Below are 27,870 nucleotides of genomic sequence, written 5' to 3'. Positions count from 1 at the left end.
TTGATAAATCAGTTCATGCATCTGTATTTTTAAGTATCAGCAAAAAAGAAATCCTCTAAAAGTAAATTCTCAAAGCTGTAGTTCCCCAAATTGACCTCAGAGCGCCGCTGTTTGACCAGTAAGACGAAAAATACAGATCTAGAGATCACTGAATGTATTCATCACTAACAAACACACTGCAAATCTGCAAGACGACACACAGACATTTTCTGGATTATCTCTTAAGCATCCATGGAATTATATCATCCTTTTTCTAAAGAAACATATTTGGCATGATTCTTTTTCCTTTGGATTATAATTATTGAATTTTAACCTCTTATTTCAATTGATAAGAATGGATAAAACAAGGCTTCACCTTCAGAAATACAAAGGAATCCAGTGGCAAGTATCATTTTATTTCCTATGTGCCTTCTTATGTCATTCAGTCTCTGGCCAGATCCATTACTCCATTGTAGAAGAAATGAGGAAAGACTCTATTGTAGCAAATATTGCCAAACATCTGGGATTAGACATTAAACAACTCCCTTCCAGAAAGCTGCAAATTGTATCTGATGTTTCTCAGAAATATTTTTATGTGGATTTAAATAATGGCAATCTGTATGTGAAGGACAGGATAGACAGAGAGACACTGTGTGGGGCTGCAGCTACCTGCTTCCTGACATTTGATGTGTTAGCTGAAAATCCCTTCAATGTTTTTCAGGTTAATATTGAAATTAAGGATATAAATGATAATTCTCCAGTATTTTTTCAAGGTAGCATCACATTGCAGATTTTGGAATCTGCTTTAATAGGGTCACATTTTGCTTTGAGAAATGCAGAGGATCCAGACATTGGAGTACATTCTGTACAGACATATATGCTTAGTGAAAGTCCACATTTTATACTCAATGAAAAGATCAGCAGTGATGGGAGTAAATCACCAGAGCTCATGTTAAAGGAGTCTTTAGATCGAGAAATTCAAAACAATCTTGAATTAATCTTAACAGCTTTAGATGGTGGTGATCCTATAAGAACTGGGACAGCTGTCATATCAATAATCTTAAAAGATGCCAATGACAATTATCCTATATTTAACCAAGAAATTTATAAAGTTACAATAAAGGAAAATATAGCCATTAACTCTACAGTGATTATTGTTCAAGCAACTGATAAAGATGAAGGCAGTAATGCACAGATAACGTATTCTTTTACCAAGACCTCTGGGAATGTTCCTCATATAGGTACCTTCAGTATACACCCTGTAGAAGGTGTTATACAATTAACAAAACTTTTGGACTTTGAAATAACAAAAAATTATGAGCTCTCTATACAAGCTATGGATGGAGGAGGCCTTGTTGCCCATGCCAAGGTATTGATAGAAGTTGACGATCAGAATGATAATGCACCTGATATATTAATTACTTCACTGTCTACACCTATTGCTGAGGATTCCCCCACTGGGACAGCAGTAGCATTGATTAGAGTGCGGGACAGAGACTCGGGAGAAAATGGAGACATTGATTGCCATATTATTGAACCAGTTCCTTTTCATTTAGTGTTGTTATCTGATAGATACTATAGGATAGTAACTACAAGCAGTATGGACAGAGAAAAAGTGGCACTTTATAACATTACAATATTAGCGACCGACAAAGGATCTCCCCCACTTTCCAGTAAAAGGATAATAAATCTGGAGATATCAGATGTAAATGACAATCCACCAGTTTTCACAAAGTTGAACTATGTTACTTATATACCTGAGAACAATTTACCAGGAGTCTTAATATGCAATGTAAAAGCTGACGATCGTGATGCTGGAGAAAATGCTAAAATAACATACTCAATTTTCAATATTAATAAAGAAGATATTCTTTTGTCCTCTTATCTGTCCATTAATGTGGAGACAGGAGCTCTCTATGCTCAGAGATCATTTGATTATGAAAATCAAAAGGAATTTCAAATACAAATAACTGCAAGAGACCATGGATCGCCATCCCTGAACAGCAGCTCTACATTGATTATCCACATAGTCGACAAGAATGATAATGCACCAAAAATCCTATACCCATCTCCAGAAGGAACAGGTTCTACTGTGTTTGAAATTGTTCCATTTTCTTCTGAACAAGGTTCTTTAATAACAAAAGTAGTTGCAGTGGATGCCGACTCTGGACATAACTCTTGGCTGTCTTACCAATTCATACATATTGCAGAGATATCTTACTTTAGTATGGATGAGTTCACTGGGGAAATCAGGACAGCACGTGTATTTCAAGAGAAGGACGTATTGAACCATAAAGTTGTTGTTATGGTAAGAGATAATGGACAACCACCTCTCTCATCTACTGTTACCTTGAATCTTGCTATTGCTGACAATGTGCAGCAAGCAGTTCCGAAACTTATAAATCATGTCAGTGAAGAGGATCAGTCATCAAATTTGCAGCTCTATCTAATTGTCGCCTTAGCACTCATTTCTATGCTATTTATTATAACCATCATGTTAGTCATCATCTCAAAATGCAAGGACTCTAAATCACGTCCAGTTTTTAGTCATTTAAGTTCTAGCTTGTATCCTCAAGTAGATCCCAGAATAATTTCCCAGTATACAGATGGAACACTTACTCTCCCTTATAACTTTTGTGTGGCATTAGACTCAGCTGAAAATGATTTTACATTTATAACACCCAATGGAAATATTCCAGTCGCCAATCTTATGGATGCTGATGACTCAGGACTTGGAGTTGAAAATGTGACTGCACCTTTGGCAGTGAATAATCAAATAGAGGTGAGTTGCCAAACTCTTTTTTTTTCCACTCAGATATATTTAGATATATTTTGCTGAATGGTATGTGTCTTCAAAAAAGTTCACAAACCAATGTTTCTCTTGTATGTATATGTATAAAACAATACCTGAGTAAAGAAGTGCCTACTGGCTGTTCATTTAAATTTAACGTGCTTCAACTGGGGTGCAGCCTCTTACTCAGTTTACTACAATTCCCTTTGGCTAAGCCATTAAAAATAATAAAGATTAATTCATGTAGCAAGAGAAATTATGCGTAACTGTATACATGTCATTGGTTCCACTTAGTGTTTGTGGGATAAAGTAAGTTATACTTTTTCAATATAATATACATTTAGAATTAGGAAAATCGTCTTTTATAGAAAAATTTGTTTTCTTTGTTGTCCATGTCTTTTAATCCCTTGATGACATTGAGATATACAGTGTATTTTTCCTTTAAATGTGCTTCAGTGAACTTTGAGGTCTAGTTCACAGTGGTCAGATGCACTGCAGAATAGTAAGTCAACTGACAGCCTATAAAATTCTATGGGCCTGTTCACAGTACTGCTTTGTTACAGATTGCGTTTTTGTAACTCGCAGGTCACACATATTAAAATGTCTGCATTAGAAAAGTGGCTACTGTGAATCCTGGCTGATGGTACACCCATATGTCCACTGTTCTCCTCATTGCTTCATTTGCACTGGGTTTGAGCTACCAAAGGCAGCCCATTTTCCATGTTATTGTTCAATGGCAATTAGGGAACTATAGTAATGGAATAGCTAAATGTTCCAGGCAATTAAATGATAAAGTCGTTTGGAAACTATTTTTCTTTCATGTCTCTGATCATCCAAGAAAGTTAGCATGCTTGTACTCAATTACAAATGAATACAATTTAGTAAAATACACATTTAAGCAAAACAAAACATAACTTTTACATTTTTTCTGCCTCCTCTCTTTTAGTGCATCCAGTTATGATCCTGTATTTTGCCACTATATATTTACAGTTAGTACTTTGAACTTAGCAGTTGTAGTTTTTTTTTTACCACTGCATGCCTTACTACGCCTGACCTTAAGTTTGCTTAACCCTAACTGATACCAAATGCATAATCAGAATCTTAAACCCTCCTCTAACATTAAATATTATTTTACTAGTCAATGAAAACATAATCTTATGTGCCCAGACTATTCGGATTGATAACTTTCACATAAATTATAAATTCTCCCTTATCTGTTGACTTTGTGCATTCTGTCTCTGTTTCAATTTCCACCACTGATCCCTACCTAAAATGTAGTCTGCTCCAGAAATCTCTTTCCATATAGTTTCTTTGCTGTAGTTTACATAGAAAGAGCTAGATAATTTACTGTGAATAGTATATTGAATAAACTTCTTAAATGTAGGCCACTATTACATATGCCACCAAATAACATTAAAAACTGTGGGATACCATTGCACACTTCAGCATGAACCTACCTGACTAAACAATCATATAGTACTCTAGTTTTGGGTTAGCTGATAAATGCTGTGACTGCCAATTATAAAGGTGCTAATGCAAATGAAGACTGTTGGCTTTGGACATTTATGGAGTCCAAGCAAACAGAAATTCTGTTAAGCAATCTGTGGACAATAACAATGTATTTTGAGATTGAACTAACATGAATATAATTGAACACACTGACTGGGGAGACTCTCGTACATCATAGATAAGAAAACTGCACCTAGTCAAATTGCCACATGTGCTACTGCCGTTATTGTAATACTGCTGCATGCTACTTGACCTGTCACTGGATTTGTTTCTCATCTCCTCAACTATCCATCTCACTAATAGAGCCATAATTGTGCCTATGCGTTCACCTCACCTTCATGAGTATCACAGCTGCATTGAGTAATATGAATATTTTGTTGATAAAATGTGTGACATTTTAGGAAACATATATTTTGGAAAAAAAGCTTACAGATTAGGACAATATTTTGGTATTGGTCAAGTGAATCTGAATCTGCATTTATCTGTTGTCAATTTCATTGCATATCAAAAATAGGTCAATCCACTTGTATTGCAATTTAAGCATGCAGCATTTAATGCATGTGCTTCGAAACAGGGATATTATTTTATTTATTTCATGTGTAATTTTAGAAAAAGCCACACAGACAAAAAGTAGTAAAAATAACATGATTGTTTTAAGGGAAAACCTGCAGTTAGATCCTTAATCCATAGAAGAATCATGTGGGAAACTTGGTTACATATGGTAAATAAATAACCAAATGTATTCAATCATTTGTATGTGTGATGGAGGCAACCTTTGCCTGCTTATGCGGGTGAAGAAGAATTGTAGCACTGAACCCATGATTGAACATGAATTAAGCTGAAAAAGGGTACACAAAAAGGAACAATTTGAGGAGCGCCTTCATAAATTTAAGTGTAGAAGCCGTGACCGGAAGTGATCTGTGCTTGTGCAGTTCATAACACTTTCAACTGAACATGCACAAGACCCTCCCAGTTACGGAAGCACAATCAAGGATCACATGATCAGGACAGTTTAAGATTAGTAGTTCACAACTCAGCCAGTTGCAGACTTTATTTGGCGCAACAGAAGGCATCAGATACTTTGTGTGTGTGTGGGAGAGGGGGGGGGCGTGTGCTGTAAACGTAAGTAAAAGATTTTCCCTACCACAGTTAAAGAAAAAACCTCAATGTATATATATATATCCTAATCCAATAGCAACACATGCAGTTTTCCTTTATAGTAATAGCAAAACTTAACAAAATCTAAAGCTATGTGTAAGAAGATGGATTACACATTCTTCTACAGAAACAGCTTTACTATTGCTTGCTGTATTTTAAATGCCTTTAATAATCCTGTATCAAGCACGTTGCTGAAATAAATTGTGGTTTTAAGCACTTGACTGGAGTTTAAAAAGTGACACTGAAATAAAAAAAAAGTATGATAAAATGAAGTGTATGTATAGTACGGATAATTAATAGAACATTAGTAGCGATGAATAGAGCCTTATCTTTTTATTTTCAGTTATATAGCTTTATAACATTGCATCATTCTGTCATATTTGCAATTACAAGCCACACTCTGTATTTGAAACTATTAAACAGAGCAGAGCTAATGGCCCTTTGAACTCCCCTGCAGTAAAATCTTATCTGAAGTTGCACTGTTTTTTTGATGTATAAGTGCTTCAGAAAATAGGACTATCTCTGACCCAAGTTGGGTCTGAGAGCTCAGAGAAGCTCTTTCCTTTGCTGCTAATGTTCTATTTCTTAGCTGTACTACACATACAAGTCATTATATCATAAGTATATTTTCATTTCAGAATACCTTTAACTTCAAATAAATACATGACTGGTTATGCTTGAGATGCTTGAGAATATTACACTATCTGTAGAGGATTTAGTATACAACTAGGTCATGTAAATATGAGCACTTTTTTGCTACAAGTGTTACATTATACTGAATGAATATATATTTTCTTCTTATTTTTTTTTACATCGGTTGTCATTAATGTCATCAGTTTGCTAAACTCTTACTTTTTGCTTAATTAAATTTTTTAAGGAAAACTGCTAGATACACATAAATAGGTTATGGAAACAAAAACAGTTTATTGAAGATGCTATTTATTGGGGCACCTGCCTATGCCTATCTACCTATACTGGGACTCCTACCTATGCCTACCTACCTATATTGGGACTCCTACCTATGCCTAGCTAACTACTGGGGCACCTACCTATGCCTATCTACCTATACTGGTACACCTACCTATGCCTACCTACCTATACTGGGACTCCTACCTATGCCTGGCTAACTACTGGGGCACCTACCTATGACTATCTACCTATACTGGGACTCCTACCTATGCCTACCTACCTATACTGGGACTCCTACCTATGCCTACCTACCTATACTGGGACTCCTACCTATGCCTAGCTAACTACTGGGGCACCTACCTATGCCTATCTACCTATACTGGGGCACCTACCTATGCCTACCTACCCATACTGGGACTCCTACCTATGCCTGGCTAACTACTGGGGCACCTACCTATGACTATCTACCTATACTGGGACTCCTACCTATGCCTACCTACCTATACTGGGACTCCTACCTATGCCTACCTACCTATACTGGGACTCCTACCTATGCCTAGCTAACTACTGGGGCACCTACCTATGCCTATCTACCTATACTGGGACACCTACCTCTGCCTACCTACCTATAGTGGGACTCCTACCTATGGCTAGCTAACTACTGGGGCACCTACCTATGCCTATCTACCTATACTGGGACTCCTACCTATGCCTACCTACCTATACTGGGACTCCTACCTATGCCTAGCTAACTATTGGGGCACCTACCTATGCCTATCTACCTATACTGGGACTCCTACCTATGCCTACCTATACTGGGACTCCTACCTATGCCTACCTACATACAAGAAGATAATAAGGTCATTGCTTCATTGTGGACAGCCCAAATTTGATCAGCTGGACAGTCACTGTTGTTCTATCATTGAGCTTCCACAGCCTGGAGACCATATGGGCTTGAAAACCACTATCGCCACGGTGCGCACCAGTCCAGCATGGCCATCACTACGCTAACAGCTGTTTGCGGTGCGTTAAACAGTGAGTTTGGTGTGTCAGTGTGAAGCAGTACTCTAATTACACTCCCTGATTGATGTATACACATGCAAGATATTTTAAAGCACTTTAGTCCTGCAATTTAGCATTCAATGTGATTTCTGCACTTAAAACGCTGCTTTGCGTCAAATCCAGATTTTTCCCTGGGACTTTTGACGTCTAACCCACTCATCCATGCCCCCCTCCAGGTGTTAGACCCCTGAAACATCTTTTCCATCACTTTTGTAGCAAGCATAAATGTTTCTAGTTTTCAAAGTTCGCATCCCCATTGAAGTCTATTGCGGTTCGCGAAAGTTCGCGCGAACCGAACTTTTGCGGAAGTTCGCGAACCGAAAATCTAAGGTTCGGGCCATCTCTAGAAATCACCTTTGTGGTTTAAAAGAATCAAAAGAGAGTTACATTAGATATACTCAAGTCCTCAATGGACATCCATTATATAAATCAACTATTAATAATATCTATCATATTAAAGCAGTGGCTGGATATTGTACTGGTCAAGGGATCTGCCTCTGACACAGGAGACCAGGGTTCAAATCTCAGCTCTTCTTGTTCAGTAAGCCAGCACCTATTCAGTAAGGAGTCCTTAAGCAAAACTCCCTAACACTCCAACTGCCTGTGGAGTACACCCTAGTGGCTGCAGCTCTGATGCTTTGAGTCTGCCAGGTGAAAGGGTGACATAAATGTTAATTGTCTTGTCTTGTCTAATTATCTACCACAAATCCCCCCTAACCTGAGCAAAATGATAGTTTAAACTCAGGTTACAACATGTACCTAGTGTCTAGTTGTCCTCCCTCCCTCTCCCATACATCATATGTGGTGTCCCCTCCCTCTCTCATAGCATGTTTCCCTGATGTCTATTGGCCACCGGCTTTCCCTCCTTGTGTACCCTTGCAGAGTGTACTGCCAATAGAGACAGTGGAAAAGCATCTTACCCAATATAGGGGCAGACACACTCCATGCAACTCCTCCTTGCCTTCCTTTATGTTGGATTCAGCCTCTACCATTTGCTCATGTGTAAGGGGGAGAGTAGATGGCCACTAAATACCTGGGAAGCATACTATAAGAGTCAGGGGAGAGACACCAGGTATGCTGAAAGGCAGAGGGAGGGGAGACCACAATACACCAGTTACACTGTATAGGGTGGGGGAAGGGGGACTACTAGACACCAGGTATGCTGTAAGGGGTATACAGGTGAAACTCAGCAAATTCAAATATCATGCAAAAGTTCCTTTAAATCAGTAATTCTGAACCAGATCATTTAAAGGCTCAGGGACCTTTTGCAGGTGTTTTTTTATTAATTAGCTGATTAGATTCTGACACTTTGAGCCTAGAATATTGAACCTTTTCACAATATTCTAACTTTCTGAGATTTTGATTTGGGGGGGGGGGGGGTTATAAGCTGTAAGCCATAATCATCAAAATGAAAACAAATAAAGGCTTGAAATATCTCGCTTTGTATGTAATGAGTCAATTTCATATATTAGTTTTACCTTTTAAATTGAATTATTGACATAAATTAACTTTTGCACAATATTTTAATTTTTCGCATTCTACCTGTTCTGTAAATTGGACCCAGCTTGAGCAAGCAGTGAGGTGTGGGTCCAGCCAAGTTCATGGCATTATAACACTATTTTCTAAAACAAGTGAATAAAACATGTTATGAGTAAAATACAATACATAAACCAGTATGCTGTATTAACATACTTGTGTATTTGCCATAATTAATATTATTATAGCCAACTTAATTGCTATGTAATTAAAAATACTTTGAAATAAGTTATTTCCAAGTGTTTAATGCATTTTGTTTAATGTTAATATTATAATAATACTTCTGATAATAATTATTTGATAAATCATTCCATGCATCTGTATTTTTAAGAACCAGCAAGGAAGAAATTCTCTAAAAGTAAATTCTCAAAGCTGTAGTTCCCGAAATTGACCTCAGAGCGCCGCTGTTAGACCAGTAAGATGAAAAATACAGCTCTAGAGATCACTGAATGTATTCATCACTAACAAACACACTGCAAATCTGCAAGACGACACACAGACATTTTCTGGATTTTCTCATAAGCATCCATGGAATTATATCATTCTTTTTGTAAAGAAACATATTTGGCATGATTTTCTTTTCCTTTGGATTATAATTATTGAATCATAACCTCTTATTTCAATTGATAACAATGGATAAAACAAGGCTTCACCTTCAGAAATACAAAGGAATCCAGTGGCAAGTATCATTTTATTTCCTATGTGCCTTCTTATGTCATTCAGTCTCTGGCCAGATCCATTATTCTATTGTAGAAGAAATGAAAAAAGACTCTGTTATAGCAAATATTGCCAAAGATCTGGGGTTAGACATTAAACAGCTCCCTTCTAGAAAGCTGCAGATTGTATCTGATGTCTCCCAGAAATACTTTTATGTGGATTTAAACAATGGAAATCTGTATGTGAAGGACAGGATAGACAGAGAGACACTGTGTGGGGCTGCAGCTACATGCACCCTCACCTTTGATGTGTTAGCTGAAAATCCCTTAAATGTTTTTAAGGTTAATGTTGAAATTCAAGATATAAATGATAATTCTCCAGTATTTTTTCAAGGTAGCATCACATTGCAGATTTTGGAATCTGCTTTAATAGGGTCACATTTTGCTTTGAAGAATGCAGAGGATCCAGACATTGGAGTAAATTCTGTACAGACATATAAGCTGAGTGAAAATCCACATTTTATACTCAATGAAAAGATCAGCAGTGATGGGAGTAAGTCACCAGAGCTCATGTTAAAGGAATCTTTAGATCGAGAAATTCAAAACAATCTTGAATTAATCTTAACAGCTTTAGATGGTGGTGATCCTATAAGAACTGGGACAGCTGTCATATCAATAATCTTAAAAGATGCCAATGATAATTATCCTGTATTTAACCAAGAAATTTATAAAGTTACAATAAAGGAAAATATAGCAATTAACTCTACAGTGATTATTGTTCAAGCAACTGATAAAGATGAAGGCAGCAATGCACAGATCACTTATTCTTTTACCAAGACCTCTGGGAATGTTCCTCATATAGGTACATTTAGTGTTCACCCTGTAGAAGGTGTTATTAAAGTAACAAAACTGTTGGACTTTGAAGTAACGAAAAATTATGAGCTCTCTATACAAGCTATGGATGGAGGAGGCCTTGTTGCCCATGCCAAGGTATTGATAGAAGTTCAAGATCAGAATGATAATGCTCCCGATATATTCATCACATCACTGTTTTCACCTGTTGCTGAGGATTCCTCCACTGGGACAGCAGTAGCATTGATTAGAGTCCGAGACAGAGACTCGGGAGAAAATGGAGACATTGATTGCCAAATTATTGAAGTAGTTCCTTTTCATTTGGTGTTGTTATCTGACAGTTACTACAGGATAGTAACTACAAGTAGCATGGACAGAGAGAAAGTGGCATTATATAACATCACGATATTAGCAACCGACAAAGGATCTCCCCCACTTTCCAGTAAAAGGATAATAAATCTGGAGATATCAGATGTAAATGACAATCCACCGGTTTTCACAAAGTTGAACTATGTTACTTATATACATGAGAACAATTTACCAGGAGCCTTAATATGCATTGTAAAAGCTGACGACCCTGATGCTGGAGAAAATGCTAAAATAACATACTCAATTTTCAGTATCAATAAAGAAGATATTATGTTGTCCTCTTATCTGTCCATAAATATGGAGACAGGAGCTCTATATGCTCAGAGATCATTTGATTATGAAAATCAAAAAGAATTTCAGATACAAGTAACTGCTAGAGACCATGGATCGCCATCCCTGAACAGCAGCTCTACATTGATTATCCACATAGTCGACAAGAATGATAATGCACCAAAAATCCTATACCCATCTCCAGAAGGAACAGGTTCTACTGTGTTTGAAATTGTTCCATTTTCTTCTGAACAAGGTTCTTTAATAACAAAAGTAGTTGCAGTGGATGCCGACTCTGGACATAACTCTTGGCTGTCTTACCAATTCATACATATTGCAGAGATATCTTACTTTAGTATGGATGAGTTCACTGGGGAAATCAGGACAGCACGTGTATTTCAAGAGAAGGACATACTGAACCATAAAGTTGTTGTTATGGTAAGAGATAATGGACAACCACCTCTCTCATCTACTGTTACCTTGAATCTTGCTATTGCTGACAATGTGCAGCAAGCAGTTCCGAAACTTATAAATCATGTAGGTGAAGAGGATCAGTCATCAAATTTGCAGCTCTATCTAATTGTCGCCTTAGCACTCATTTCTATGCTATTTATTATAACCATCATGTTAGTCATCATCTCAAAATGCAAGGACTCTAAATCACTTCCAGTTTTTAGTCATTTAAGTTCTAGCTTGTATCCTCAAGTAGATCCCAGAATAATTTCCCAGTATACAGATGGAACACTTACTCTCCCTTATAACTTTTGTGTGGCATTAGACTCAGCTGAAAATGATTTTACATTTATAACACCCAATGAAAATATTCCAGTCGCCAATCTTATGGATGCTGATGACTCAGGACTTGGAGTTGAAAATGTGACTGCACCTTTGGCAGTGAATAATCAAATAGAGGTGAGTTGCCAAACTCTTTTTTTTTCCACTCAGATATATTTAGATATATTTTGCTGAATGGTATGTGCCTTCAAAAAAGTTCACAAACCAATGTTTCTCTTGTACGTATATGTATAAAACAATACCTGAGTAAAGAAGTGCCTACTGGCTGTTCATTTAAATTTAACGTGCTTCAACTGGGGTGCAGCCTCTTACTCAGTTTACTACAATTCCCTTTGGCTAAGCCATTAAAAATAATAAAGATTAATTCATGAAGCAAGAGAAATTATATGTAACTGTATACATGTCATTGTTACCACTTAGTGTTTGTGGGATATAGTAAGTTATACTTTTTCAATATAATATACATTTAGAAATAGGCAAATCGTCTTTGATAGAAAATTTTTTTTTTGTCGTCTATGTCTTTCAATCCCTTGATGACATTGAGATATACAGTGTATTTTTCCTTTGAATGTGCTTCAGTGAACTTTAAGGCCTAGTTCACAGTGGTCAGATGCACTGCAGAATAATTCTGCATGTCAACTGACTGCCTATAAAATTCTATGGGCCTGTTCACAGTACTGCTTTGTTATAGATTGCGTTATTTTAATGCGCAGGTCACACATATTAAAATGTCTGCATTAGACAAGTGGCTACTGTGAATCCTGGCTGATGGTACACCCATATGTCCACTGTTCTCCTCATTGCTTCATAGCACTGGGTTTGAGCTACCAAAGGCAGACCATTTTCCATTTTATTGTTCAATTGCAATTAGGGAACTATAGTAATGGAATAGCTAAATGTTCCAGGCAATTAACCACCCTGGCGTTCTATTAAGATCGCCAGGGAGGCTGCGGGAGGGTTTTTTTTTAATAAAAAAAAAACTATTTCATGCAGCCAACTGAAAGTTGGCTGCATGAAAGCCCACTAGAGGGCGCTCCGGAGGCGATCTTCTGATTGCCTCCGGCGGCCAGAAATAACACGGAAGGCCGCAATGAGCGGCCTTCCGTGTTTCGCTTACCTCGTCGCCATGGCGACGAGCGGAGTGACGTCATGGACGTCAGCCGACGTCCTGACGTCAGACGCCTCCGATCCAGCCCTTAGCGCTGGCCGGAACTTTTTGTTCCGGCTACGCTGGGCTCAGGCGGCTGGGGGACCCTCTTTCGCCGCTGCATGCGGCGGATCGCCGCACTGCAGCGGCGATCAGGCAGCACACGCGGCTGGCTAAGTGCCGGCTGCGTGTGCTGCTTTTTATTTGAGCCAAATCGGCCCAGCAGGGCCTGAGCGGCAGGCTCCGGCGGTACTGGACGAGCTGAGCTCGTCCAGACCGCTCAGCTGGTTAAATGATAAAGTCGTTTGGAAACTATTTTTCTTTCATGTCTCTGATAATCCAAGAAAGTTAGCATGCTTGTACTCAATTACAAATGAATACAATTTAGTAAAATACAAATTTAAGCAAAACAAAACATAACATTTACAATGTTTTCTGCCTCCTCTCTTTTAGTGCATCCAGTTATGATCCTGTATTTTGCCACTATATATTTACATTTAGTACTTTGAACTTAGCAGGTTTTTTTTTACCACTGCATGCCTTACTACGCCTGACCTTAACTTTGCTTAACCCTAACTGATACCAAATGCATAATCAGAATCTTAAACCCTCCTCTAACATTAAATATTATTTTACTAGTCACTGAAAACATCATAATCTTATGTGTCCAGACTATTCGGATTGATAACTTTCACATAAATTATACATTCTCCCTTATCTGTTGACTTTGTGCATTCTGTCTCTGTTTCAATTTCCACCACTGATCCCTACCTAAAATGTAGTCTGCTCCAGAAATCTCTTTCCATATAGTTTCTTTGCTGTAGTTTACATAGAAAGAGCTAGATAATTTACTGTGAATAGTATTTGAATACACTTCTTAAATGTAGACCACTATTACATATGCCACCAAATAACATTAAAAACTGTGGGATACCATTGCACACTTCAGCATGAACCTACCTGCCTTCCATAACAAAACAATCATATAGTACTCTAGTTTTGGGTTAGCTGATAAATGCTGTGACTGCCAATTATAAAGGTGCTAATGCAAATGAAGACTGTTGGCTTTGGACATTTATGGAGTCCAAGCAAACAGAAATTCTGTTAATCAGAAATTAATACTGGTGAACAGATTCTTAGTGAGGCACAAACCCCTAATGGGGGAGCAGCTGGGACGTGACCCTGTGCTTGCAAAGATTGAAGGTCCCTATCCCTCAATGACAGCGAGGCGTGCACCAAATCTAAAAGACGCTCTTGTCAGAACTGAGATTAGTTCAAGACCACAGAGGTCAGGTTTGGAGGGAAGGGGTTTCTTAGGTCCCAAGCCTGTTGGGATGTACCCATGTGGTGGGTGTTCCTACTGTAAATTAGTGCATAAGACTAAGATCTTTGAAAATGCTAAGGGTGATAAACAGTATGAGATTAGGACCCTGATTAATTGTAATACAATAGGAGTGATATATATTTGATCACCTGCCCAAGTGGCCTAAAGTACATTGGCAAGACAGGAAGACTCTTAAAAAAACGTATAGGGGAACACGTTGCTAACATTAAAGATGCTGAGGAGGATAGTACCTTGGGGACACATTTCGCTGTGTTTCACAACAGTGATCCTGGTCAGATGAGGTTTAAAGGGATTGTTAAGCCCAGGCAAAGCCCAAGGGGAGGAGACTACAACAGATTGTTATACCAGGTAGAGAGCAGGTGGATATACTGTATACTCTAGGAACCCTATATCCAGGGGGATTGAATACTGATTTCAACCTGGAAGTGTTCCTGCCTGATTGATTGATATGGTAGATCCTGTCATGTCGGTGTGCTTGGGGCCACATTTGGTATATGTTCACTATATTAGTGAACATGTAACCATGCATATAACTGGTCTTCATGAACTAAAGCTTATTGAACAAGTTGCTAAAGAAAGAGTTTTATATAAGCAGATTAATGGGCACAATGTGTGATTGGCAATCATGAATGTTAATATTTGTGTGTACATATCTAGCCTTCTATACAGATGTGTGGTGACCTGAGTATAGGATAGAATTAAATTAAGAGAGAAGCAACCCCAATGATAAGCGTACATTGTTATGGGGGTTAATACGATGCAATCCAAGGATAGTATAAAACTGTGGGACGTGATTAAAGTGTTGGAGAAGTGATAGATGTATATGGTGAATAATTGGAAGCTGAGATCGTAAGACAAGATAGTCCGTGTGTATAATGCGAACAACAGAAGAATGGAAACGCCTCCCCTGGGTGTGTGTAAGCCGCAAAACAGGATGGTCCTGTGATGATAAAAGGGCTGTGGAACGCCCCCTCCCTTAGATCCACAGCATTGGCACTGAGGAAGCCCACATGATGTTGTGGGCGTAACGCGTATGCAGGCGTGGCTACAAGCCGTCTCAGAGAGAGCATGGGAGTACGGCGTCCGCTCACCCGCTCATGCAGATAAGTCTGGCCGGCCAGAGAAGAACCAATGATCCGCATCACCAGTAAGTGTGGCAGCATATACCGCGGGACGCCGCGGATATAATCCTGACTGGATCTCGAATGCGGAGAGATACGAGAAATGAAGATTTGGTGAGTGCTGTTGACAGCGTTGATTAATGGACATTGTTTGAAGCAAGGAGCGTATGTTCACGCTGTGGTAAGCACAGAAACAAGCGATCTAACTTGTATGCAGTAATAAGAAGCAGGCTTCACGTGAGGAACTATCGGTCTAAATAGCATTGTACAAAGGTGGCTGCCTAGCGGTGCTGTTGGTGGAGGACTGGTTCTCATATAAGGAACTGTGTTTTCATTCAGTCACGTTGTTCTCAGCAAGTCTCATCACTTTAGTTCCTGGCCAGGACAGTGTGTGCATGGATGTGGAGTGAGTGTATGCAAGGAGCGCTCCTCTTGAAGTAGGCATTGTTTTTAGGGGGGTGGGAGTTGGGTATGAGGGTTTTTTTTATATGTACTTTGGATTTAAATAAATTTATACGCACTTTGAGAAGTTGTTTCCTCCAATTTTTGTAGAAATTCTGTTAAGCATTCTGTGAACATTAACAATGTATTTTTGAGATAGCTTACAGATTAGGACAATATTTTGGTATTGGTCAAGTGAATCTGAATCTGCATTTAGCTGTTGTCAATTTCATTGCATATCAAAAAATAGGTCAATCCACGTGTATTGCAATTTAAGCATGCAGCATTTAATGTATGTGCTTCGAAACAGGGATATTATTTTATTTATTTCATGTGTAATTTTAGAAAAAGCCACACAGACAAAAAGTAATAAAAATAACATGATTGTTTTAAGGGAAAACCTGCAGTTAGATCCTTAATCCATAGACGAATCATGTGGGCAAGCTTGGTTACATATGGTAAATAATTAACCAAATGTATTCAATCATTTGTATGTGTGATGGAGGCAACCTTTGCCTGCTTATGCGGGTGAAAAAGAATTGCAGCACTGAATTCATGATTGAACATGAATTGAGCTCAATGTATAAAACGTTTGAAAAAAGGGTACACAAAAAGGAACAATTTGAGGAGCGCCTTCATAAATTTAAGTGTAGAAGCCGTGGCCGGAAGCGATCTGTGCTTGTGCAGTTCATAACACTTCAACTGAACATGCACAAGACCCTCTCAGTTACGGAAGCACAATCAAGGATCACATGATCAGGACAGTTTAAGATTAGTAGTTCACAACTCAGCCAGTTGCAGACTTTATTTGGCACAACAAAAGGCACCGGAGGACTTCCAGGGACCTCAGATATTTTGTGTGTGTGTGTGTGGGGGGGGGGGGGGGGCGTGCTGTAAACATAAGTAAAAGTTTTTCCCTACCACAGTTAAAGGAAAACCTAAATGTGCAAGATAATAGTAACTTCTTATATAATTTATTGTAAGTATCCTTTGAAGGCTGCTTCATTGTCCCTTACTTATAATATTCTTTGAAAGTTTAACACACTTTCAGTTGTATTAAGATAAGATAAGCTTTTCCCTCAGGCATCCTCTTGTGTTCAAAGAAAATGCCTTTACCCTTGCACCTCATTCTGAGTTGGACAAATGGGTAGAGGGAGTGTGAAAACTTTTGTTGTAGATTGTTTTTAAATACACAGCAGGCTCAGAACATTCTGGTGGACTCAAAGCACCAGAGCTGCAGAGCCTCTAGGGTGGGCTCTATAAGCAGTAGCAGTGTTAGGAGTCTTGCCTAAGGTCTCCTCACTGAATAGGTAGGTAAAAGGAAAACGTGTGTATATATATATATATATATATATATATATATATATATATATATATACAGTGGTGTGAAAAACTATTTGCCCCCTTCCTGATTTCTTATTCTTTTGCATGTTTGTCACACGTAAATGTTTTTGCTCATCAAACACCGTTAACTATTAGTCAAAGATAACATAATTGAACACAAAATGCAGTTTTAAATGATGGTTTTCATTATTTAGTAAGAAAAAAAACTCAAAATCTACATGGCCCTGTGTGAAAAAGTGATTGCCCCCCTTGTTAATAAATAACGTAACGGTGGTTTATCACACCTGAGTTAAATTTTTGTAGTCACCCCCAGGCCTGATTACTGCCACACCTGTTTCAATCAAGAAATCACTTAAATATGAGCTATCTGACACAGAGAAGTAGACCAAAAGCACCTCAAAAGCTAGACATCATGCCAAGATCCAAAGAAATTCAGGAACAAATGAGAACAAAAGTACTGTAATTGAGATCTATCAGTCTGGTAAAGGTTATAAAGCCATTTCTAAAGCTTTGGGACTCCAGCGAACCACAGTGAGAGCCATTATCCACAAATGGCAAAAACATGGAACAGTGATGAACCTTCCCAGGAGTGGCCGGCCGACCAATATTACCCCAAGAGCGCAGAGAAAACTCATCCGAGAGGCCACAAAACACCCAAGGACAACATCTAAAGAACTGCAGGCCTTACTTGCCTCAATTAAGGTCAGTGTTCACGACTCCACCATAAGAAAGAGACTGGGCAAAAACGGCCTGCATGGCAGATATCCAAGGCGCAAACCACTTTTAAGCAAAAAGAACATTAAGGCTCGTCTCAATTTTGCTAAAAAACATCTCAATGATTGCCAAGACTTTTGGGAAAATACCTTGTGGACCGACGAGACAAAAGTTGAACTTTATGGAAGGTGCGTGTCCCGTTACATCTGCCGTAGAAGTAACACAGCATTTCAGCAAAAGAACATTATACCAACAGTAAAATATGGTGGTGGTAGTGTGATGGTCTGGGGTTGTTTTGCTGCTTCAAGACCTGGAAGGCTTGCTGTGATAGAGGGAACCATGAATTCTACTGTCTATTAAAAAATCCTGAAGGAGAATGTCCGGCCATCTGTTCGTCAACTCAAGCTGAAGAGATCTTGGGTGCTGCAGCAGGACAATGACCCAAAACACACCAGCAAATTCACCTCTGAATGGCTGAAGAAAAACACAATGAAGACTTTGGAGTGGCCTAGTCAAAGTCCTGACCTGAATCCTATTGAGATGTTGTGGCATGACCTTAAAAAGGCGGTTCATGCTAGAAAACCCTCGAATAAAGCTGAATTACAACAATTCTGCAAAGATGAGTGGGCCAAAATTCCTCCAGAGCGCTGTAAAAGACTTGTTGCAAGTTATCGCAAATGCTTGATTGCAGTTATTGCTGCTAAGGGTGGCCCAACCAGTTATTAGGTTCAGGGGGCAATTTCTTTTTCACACAGGGCCATGTAGGTTTTGAGTTTTTTTCTCTTTCTAAATAATACAAACCATCATTTAAAACTGCATTTTGTGTTCAATTATGTTATCTTTGACTAATAGTTAACGGTTTTTGATGAGCAGAAACATTTAAGTGTGACAAACATGCAAAAGAATAAGAAATCAGGAAGGGGGCAAATAGTTTTTCACACCACTGTATATATATATATATATATATATATATATATATATATATATATATATATATATATATATATATATATATATATATATATATATATATATATATATATATATATATATATATATCCAATAGCAATACATGCAGTTTTCCTTTATAGTAATAGCAAAACTGAAAAACATTCTAAAGCTATGTGTAAGAAGATGGACTACCCATTCTTCTACAGAAACAGCTTTACTATTGCTTGCTGTATTTCAAATGCCTTTAATAAGCCTGTATCAAACACATTGCTGAAATAAATTGTGGTTTTTAAGCACTTGACTGGAGTTTAAAAAGTAACACTGAAATAAAAAAAAACGTATGATATAATGAAGTGTATGTATAGTACGGATAATTAATAGAACATTAGTAGCAATGAAAAGAGTCTTATCTTTTTATTTTCAGTTATATAGCTTTACAACATTGCATCATTCTCTTCATATTTGCAATTACAAGCCACACTCTGTATTTGAAACAATGAAACAGAGCAGAGCTAATGGCCCTTTGAACTCCCCTGCAGTAAAATCTGATCTGAAGTTGCACTGTTTTTTTGATGTATAAGTGCTTCAGAAAATAGGACTATCTCTGACCCAAGTTGGGTCTGAGAGCTCAGAGAAGCTCTTTCCTTTGCTACTAATGTTCTATTTCTTAGCTGTACTACACATACAAGTCATTATATCATAAGTATATTTTCATTTCAGAATTCCTTTAACTTCAAATACCATAAATACATGACTAGTTATGCTTGAGATGCTTGAGAATATTACATTATCTGTAAAGGTTTGTTATATGTAAAATAAGTAAACAACTAAGTTGGGATTTAGTATACAACTAGGTCATGTAAATATCAGCACTTTTTGCTACAAGTGTTACATTATTCTGAATGAATATATATATATGTTCTTCTTATTTCTTTTTTTACATCGGTTGTCATTAATGTTATCAGTTTGCTAAACTCTTACTTTTTGCTTAATTAAAAAAAAATTAGGAAAACTGCTAGATACTGTATTTTGTGATACAAGCAGGGTAACATTTGTGATTTTTTTTTAAAAAATATATAAAATAGTTGAAAAGCTGTGCTTTAACTTGTAATGTTTTAAAACAATATATAAATATATAATTTAAACATAAAGAACGAACGAGTCATATTGAATGAACAAACAGTGTATATTAGAAAAAAAATTACAGGAGTTTATATGAAAAATGAGACAAAACAACAGTTCTTTCCTTTAGCTAACACATGTATGACATTGCACTCTGTGATAGCCACACCATCATTTCTATTTACAATAAGGTTGGATGTGTTATTGTGTTATATTATATTTTCAGTGTAAATCGTAAGTCCTACTGCAGAGTTACCATGGACAAAATAATACTTTTTATTCGCTTTTAGCTTCATGAGTAGCAATGATAATGATTGCAACACTGTGTTTTTAAGTTTACGTATATTTATATATTTATTCTTTGTGAACAAACCTTTAAAACATTACTTTCATTCGCAAGCATGCAGTACACCTCAGTACATGCAGTTCTAATAAACAACGAAAAGTATGTTATCTTTTATTTTAATTTTGTTTTAACTGCATACTCAAACAGTAACATATTTGCAGTTGTACTTGATTTGTAGTATCCACTTTATTGTCATTTTAAATTATACTGAAATCTTATGTAGTAAATGCTTTTCCATTCCTTAGTATTGCAATTCCCTAGTTTTGCCTCTGAGCGCCGCTGTTTGACCAATAAAAAAAAATACAGAGAATTTGAGATCCACTGGTATTTTCTTCAGTCACACACACTGCAGATTTGCAAGAAAGACACACAGCCATTTTCTGGATTTCTTGAAGAAGATCCTGGATATCTGCTTTTTTCAATAACCTGTGGGTTTATTAAGCATCCACATCATCTCACTGGATTACAAATATTTTAAAATATTTGGTAGGGGATTTGTAACACAGAGGATGGATGCAATGGGATCACAGGCATACAAAGGCATCAGATGGCAAGTAATATTTCCATTCCTATTGTCCTGCTTGTATCATTCAGTCTCTACCCAGATTCATTATTCCATTGTAGAAGAAATGAGAAAAGACTCTATTGTAGCAAATATTGCAAAAGATCTTGGAATAGAAATTAAACAGCTCTTGTCTAGAAAACTCAGGATTGTATCACGTGTGTCAGAGAAATATTTTTATGTGAATCTGGATAATGGAAATCTGTATGTGAAAGACAGGATAGACAGAGAGACACTGTGTTTGGCAGCAGCTACCTGCTTGCTAACCTTTGATGCTGTAGTTGAAAATCCCTTAGTTATTGTTAGTGTCATTATAGACATTCAGGATATTAATGACAATTCTCCAGTATTTTATCATGAAGTGGTAACAATTCAAATGACAGAATCTACATCACCAGGATCTAGGGTGGCTTTACTAAATGCAGAAGATCCAGATCTTGGTATCAATTCAGTGCAGACATACAAGCTCAGTGACAATAAACATTTTATACTGAGTGAAACAATCAAGCCAGGTGGGAGCAAATTCCTTGAACTCGTACTAGAAAAACCACTAGATAGAGAATCTCAGAATGTGCATGAATTTTCACTAACAGCTTCTGATGGAGGAAGCCCTGTGGGATCTGGAACTGCACTAATAAAGATTATAGTCACTGATGCAAATGATAATTTTCCAGTGTTTACACAAGAAGTATATAAAATCAGTGTAAGTGAAAACATGCCAGTTAATACTACCATTGTTACTGTGAATGCTACTGACAAGGATGAAGGTGTATATGCCCAAATAAACTATTCCTTCAGCAAGACGGCAGGAAATGTGCACCACACTGGTTCTTTCAGCATTCTTCCAAAAACTGGTGCAATCAAGATAAATAAAAAGTTAGATTTTGAACTTGCAATGAACTATGAGCTATCAGTACAAGCACAAGATGGAGGTGGTTATTTCACACATTGCACAGTACTGATAGAAGTCATAGATGAGAATGATAATGTCCCTGAGATATCCATCACCTCACTGTTTTCTCCAGTTCTGGAGGACTCACAACCTGGAACAGTTATTGCTCTAATTGAAGTTGGAGATCAAGATTCTGGGGAAAATGCATATGTTGACTGCAAACTACAGGACCAACTATTATTCAACTTAGTATTGTCAACTGACCGTTACTATAGAATTGTTACAACAAGTGATCTGGATAGAGAAACAACTTCAAGTTATAATATCACAATCATAGCCACTGACAGAGGATCTCCTCCACTTTCCAGCAGGAAAACCATCAGACTGGATATATTAGATGTTAATGACAACCCACCAGATTTTACAAAATCTTCTTATGTTGTTTATGTGACAGAAAACAATTTACCAGGTGCCTTGATACATAGGATACAAGCTTCAGATACTGATGCTGGGGACAATGCTAAAATTGGCTATTCAATATCCACCATGAATGCAGAAGACCTCCCAGTGTCCTCTTATTTTTCCATAAATATAGAGACTGGAGCTCTTTATGCTCAAAAGTCATTTGATTATGAGAAAAATAAGGGATTTCTAGTACAAATAACTGCTAGGGACAGAGGATCGCCATCTCTAACTGGAAATGCTACCTTACTTATCCATATAGTGGATCAAAATGACAATGCTCCAGAAATCCTATTCCCATCATCAGGAAATTCTGGACAGGATGCATTTGAGATGGTTCCTATTACAGCAGAACCAGGTTCTTTAATCACAAAGGTGGTTGCAGTGGACGCAGACTCTGGACATAATGCTTGGCTCTCCTATCATTTCATACACGTGTCGGAACCATCTCACTTTACTATTAATGATCAGACAGGAGAAATCCGGACATCCCGAATCTTTCAAGAAAAAGATATGTTGAGGCAAAAGGCTGTGGTGATGGTGAGAGATAATGGGGTTCCAGCTCTCTCAGCTACTGTCACTTTAAGCCTCATTGTTGCAGATAACTTCCAGCAAGTAGTGCCTAAACTGAGTAATCCACTGACAGATGAAGAACCTCAGACAAACTTGCAGCTGTACTTGGTAATTGCTTTAGCACTAATTTCTTTGCTGTTTATTATAACTGTGATGCTGGTTATCATATCAAAATGCAAGGAGTCAAAACCATTACCAAACTTTGGAACTTTAAATACAAGTCTGTATCCTGCAGGAGATCCCAGACTAATGTCTATGTATAGTGATGGGACATTACCCTTTCCCTACTCATACAATGTATGTGTGGCTATGGACCCATCAGGAAGTGATTTTGGACTCCTAACATCAAATCAAAATGTCCCGGTGGATAATCTTATAGATACAGATGATTCAGGACTTGGTAATGAAAGTATTCAAGCTACTGTTGTCCCTCAGGTAAGAACTTACATCAGCACTAAATGATATAAAAAATATGCTGGCTAGACTAGAAATGTTGGAATAAACAGAGATACTGTAAATATAATCTATAAAGAAACTCTAAAGCACCCTGAATAGAGTAGTTAAAAGAGCCAACTGCAGCTCTACCAGTGCCTGGTGCTAGGTTAACCTTGTTTTAGAGATGCATACTAGTACAAATGAGCAACTGTGGCTGTAATTATCTTCACCATATACTAATGTTTTAGGGCACTGGCTATACGGTTTTATATTTAACTAGTGACCTTAGCCCATAAAAAAATGGGCTAGGTCTGTCACCGTGCCTGCAACGCGCATGTGCACACCCGCCCGCCCCTTCCTCCCCTTCAGTGTCTCTGCATCCCTCCCTGCACATGCGCAGTAAAACAAAACACACACACAGGGACATGGGACGCAGAGACACTTGGGTTTTACTATAGAGGATGAGAAAAGTGTAGTGCATCGCTTAGACCCCAGGTAAAGACAGTGCTGGAATCTGGAAGCTCAATCCCAATGTCAGTCATAAAGAAAGGCTGGTCCGCACTTGTCAGTCGTCGCTATTAAACTGTATTCTGCACGTATCCAAAAAGCACCAGTGTCACAAATAACTGACATGTTTCGGACCATTATGGTCCTTTACCATAGCTAACAAATACAGGATAAAACTCCAACAATATACACATCCCCACAGTAAGGGGTGGGGAAAATCCCACAATCAACTTGCCTCAAAGTGGAAATGGGAGGGCCCCTCAAAGAACCCATACCAAATACAAATAAAGAAGGGTGGGGTGAGGCGCCCAAAAATATTGATGTTAAAACATAACATGCAAATGAGAGGTAATCGCTTACCTCTCTATAAGATACAGACACCAGTTCAACTGGAAAAATATTTATTTAAAAAATTGACTACGCGTTTTGTGGGTCAAGGCTCGCTTCCCAACACCTCTTGATACATGCACTAAGAGATGTATTGTGAACCAATATTTGTTTAAAATTTATATATATATATATATATATATATATATATATATATATATATATATATATGTTTTTTTTTAATTTATTTATTTATTTATTTTAAACAAATATTGGTTCACGATACATTGCATGTATCAAAAGGTGTTGGAATGCTAAAATAATGTGCACCACATCACGGCATGATCTGCACAGAATATTCAATATATATAGCACAGTATGCCGGACATTTGGGATTTTAAGGATGTCCATGCTAAGTGGACCTTAGACCACCAATTGGTCACCAATAGCACGGGATTGATACACTTGAGGAGGTTAAGCCGATTGCTATCCGGAATCCGGATTTTTATCCTTTGGCCACTAGAACTCAACCAGTGGAAATGTTCCAAGAACTAGGTGAACGAGATCTGGTTGAACTTGAAAGTGCCTCTGTTACATCAAAGCCCAATTTATCTCGCCAGGAGCTACAGGCCCTCCGTACTTTAAAGGGCAATAGAGATATAGCTATCCATAATGCGGATAAAGGGGAAGGGGGCTGTGTGGATAGCGAGAGTCATAGATCTGAGGTGATGAGGCAACTGGGTGATACTTTCGTTTGCCTTATTCTTAGGGCTGATGCAACCAAGGCCTTTAGGCTGAATTGTTTCAACTGTTGTCCACGGATAGGAGCCTGGGGTTGCAGGACCAGAGGCTCGTGAACTGTCTGGCGGTCCAACATCCCGTCATTCCGATTTTCCATCATCTACCTAAAATTCATAAATCAAGCATTCCCCCAGAGGACAGACCTATTGTTGCAGGTATTGGTTCTCTGGGGGAGCGCCTGACTGGCTGGGTGGATTCTGTGCTTCAATCTCTGGCCTCCCCACCCCTTCCTGTGGGGGTGTGTATATAGTTGGAGTTACATCCTGTATTTGTTAGCTATGATTAATGGTCATAAAGGCCATAATGGTCAGAAACATGTCAGCTATTTGTGACACTGGTGCTTTTTGGATACGTCCTGAATAAAGTGTAAAGGCAACGATGTACAAGTGCAGACCATCCTACATTTATATCTAAGGTATGTGCAGAATTATTTTGTTTCCTGTATTCATTAGTGCATTGGGCTCTGTAATATATGCACAGTCTTGTCACTAAAAGGTTTACAAGCTATTACTGTATGGCTAGTCTCTTGGTTTTATACTGTACCCATTCTTTGATGTGGCCTTTTCACTAGTATCAGCACTATTTTGGAGTCATCTTGGGTAATGTAGTAAGATGTGTATTCTGATGGCTGTTTATTCTGGCTTTTGTAGACTGTTGCCTTGTGCAAGTTTTACCTTGAGGAAAGGATCCTGTGTGGTCCCGAAACATTGGTTTTTAATGTTTCTATGAAACAATAAAGAATTATATGGGACGTGCCAGCCTTTCTATGCATTACTTAGGTGTACCTTACAAGGACAGCTAAAGAGATACTGAGCCGCACAAGATATCAAAAGAAGGCAACTAATGTTCATGATGAATTTGAATATAATAATTCAAGGACAATAGACAGAGACATATTACTTTACCTGTATTCTAGTGGATGTCTGTCTGAGTAAGCAGACATTGCTTTTCTCCTCCATATATTTTTTTAGCAGACACTTCACCAGTCTTGCATTTGTGTACCTTACAAGGACAACTAACAAGATAATAAGCCACACCTGTGGCAGTGAGGCACGACCATTAAACTACAGAACAGGTCTTAAACTGAAAGTGAGAAATATCTATTTGTATTTTCCTGATGTATAGGGGGTGTATTTTGTAGTTCTAGTTTGTTGCTAAACCAAATTCCATTAATTGTAAAGATCTTGCAAACTGGAAATAGGTTATGGAAACAAAAACAGTTTATTGAAGATGCTTGACATTGCTCCTCTCCTCCATATACTTTTTTTAGCAGACACTTCACCAGTCTTGCATTTGTGTACCTTACAAGGACAACTAACAAGATAATAAGCCACACCTGTGGCAGTGAGGCACGACCATTAAACTACAGAACAGGTCTTAAACTGAAAGTGAGAAATATCTATTTGTATTTTCATGATGTATAGGGGGATGTATTTTGTAGTTCTAGTTTGTTGCTAAACCAAATTCCATTAATTGTAAAGATCTTGCACACTGGATATAGGTTATGGAAACAAAAACAGTTTATTGAAGATGCTATTTGACCAGTTTAGATACTATACAATGAACTCTTCCTTAGTATGTGACTAGCAGAATTCTGAGCTTCAAGGTTTCAGCCATGATGTGATTTTTTAAGTGTAATTTGTTTTGCTCTGAGAACTTCTGGCCTTTAGAAAGGAACTTGATAACTGCTCTATATATTTGTATGGAATAGTTCCCATCATGGAGTTCTGAGTAATGCCAAGCCTGGTGGCATCAAGAGGCACAGTGCTCTGTTTACTCGATACAGTATAATAGTGTTAGCGCTCTGTATCAGTCCCCAGAATGACAACTTGGATGGGGTCCCCCCCCCTTACAGGTAACGACTCACCAGATGATGCGGCCAAGCCCAGCCCGTCGGTGCCTCTGGGGAATATGGCCACCCCACAGCCTCCTCTGGCAGAGTCACTGTCCTTGTAGCACCTCAGCCTTCTAGCAGGGCAGGAGGCAGGCAGAGAGCTGTGTGTGTGACGCAGAGGTTTTCTGTCCAATGCAGCCTGTTATTCCTTTAGATCATTTAGATCTGTTTACTGGTTACAGATGGCTACTCTAACCTGCAAACATCACTGCATGTGGTGGAGCTGTGGACCATGCTATCCCTCTCAGACCTTCCACAGCTGTGATTAAGCTCGCAAGGGGGTGGGCACAACATGTAGGTGGGCAGGGTTGAGTCTCATTTTGCCTAGGATCACTCCTATTCACTGCAGCTGTAGAAGGTCTGTGCAGGTCACCATGGACGGCAACCCCTCTGGGTGCAGTGATTTGTCTGGGTTAGAGCAAACGTGTATAACCGTGAAACAAATCACTGCACCCCCTGATGCCACAAGACTCCAGATTTGGTGCTACTCTGAACTCCATGACAGGAAGTGAAGTAACATTTGCCAATGGATGTTGGTGAGATCAAGTGTATGATTGATTCTATCCACAATTATGCAAGCTTCTCTGCATTTACAACCGCATCCATGTACACTGCCTGCAACTCTCTCCTCCTCTCTGAAGACACGTGCATACTATATAGTACTAGTACCAGAGTGGGTGAACTTGGAGTGCATGTACAGTGGAGATGTGTGTGTATGGGAGAACTCAAAACTAGGCAGTATTTTAAGTTATTTTAATTTGGTTGACCTGCTGAATATGTTGTATCCAATAAAGCTCTCTTCTATTTTGGCATACATAATGAGTGATGAGCCCCTTGTTAGATTGCAGGTTTTTAAGCACTTGCTTAGAGTTTAACTTCAAACAAATACATGTCTGGTTATGCTTGAGAGGCTTGAGATATTATCACTATTTGTAAAGGTTTGTTTTACGTAAAATACATAAACAACTAAGGCCCATATGCAATTCACTTTTTCTCCTGA

The 27,870-nt window shown here is 38.2% G+C and overlaps 2 protein-coding genes across 2 annotated transcripts; both read left to right on the top strand.

The window, feature by feature from the left end:
• Nucleotides 1–201: 201 nt before the first annotated feature.
• On the top strand, nt 202–20,373 carry LOC137562398 (uncharacterized). The gene is made up of 4 exons (XM_068273737.1): nt 202–2,761; nt 7,869–7,968; nt 9,668–12,003; nt 20,362–20,373. The coding sequence occupies exons 1-4, from the start codon at nt 335–337 to the stop codon at nt 20,371–20,373; spliced, it is 4,875 nt and encodes a 1,624-aa protein (XP_068129838.1). The 5' UTR covers nt 202–334.
• A 407-nt stretch (nt 20,374–20,780) lies between these two features.
• Nucleotides 20,781–25,911, top strand: LOC137562397 (protocadherin gamma-B1-like). Its single transcript, XM_068273736.1, has 3 exons — nt 20,781–23,341; nt 24,625–24,900; nt 25,756–25,911. Exons 1-3 carry the CDS (start codon nt 20,927–20,929, stop codon nt 25,909–25,911), a joined length of 2,847 nt encoding a protein of 948 aa, XP_068129837.1. The 5' UTR covers nt 20,781–20,926.
• The last annotated feature ends 1,959 nt before the right edge of the window (nt 25,912–27,870 follow it).

This window comes from Hyperolius riggenbachi, chromosome 3 (assembly GCF_040937935.1).
Source record: "Hyperolius riggenbachi isolate aHypRig1 chromosome 3, aHypRig1.pri, whole genome shotgun sequence".
In the NCBI taxonomy this organism is placed as follows: Eukaryota; Metazoa; Chordata; class Amphibia; order Anura; family Hyperoliidae; genus Hyperolius; species Hyperolius riggenbachi.
The sequence above is the reverse complement of the archived record's forward strand: the minus strand, read 5'-3'. Positions and strand labels throughout refer to the sequence as shown.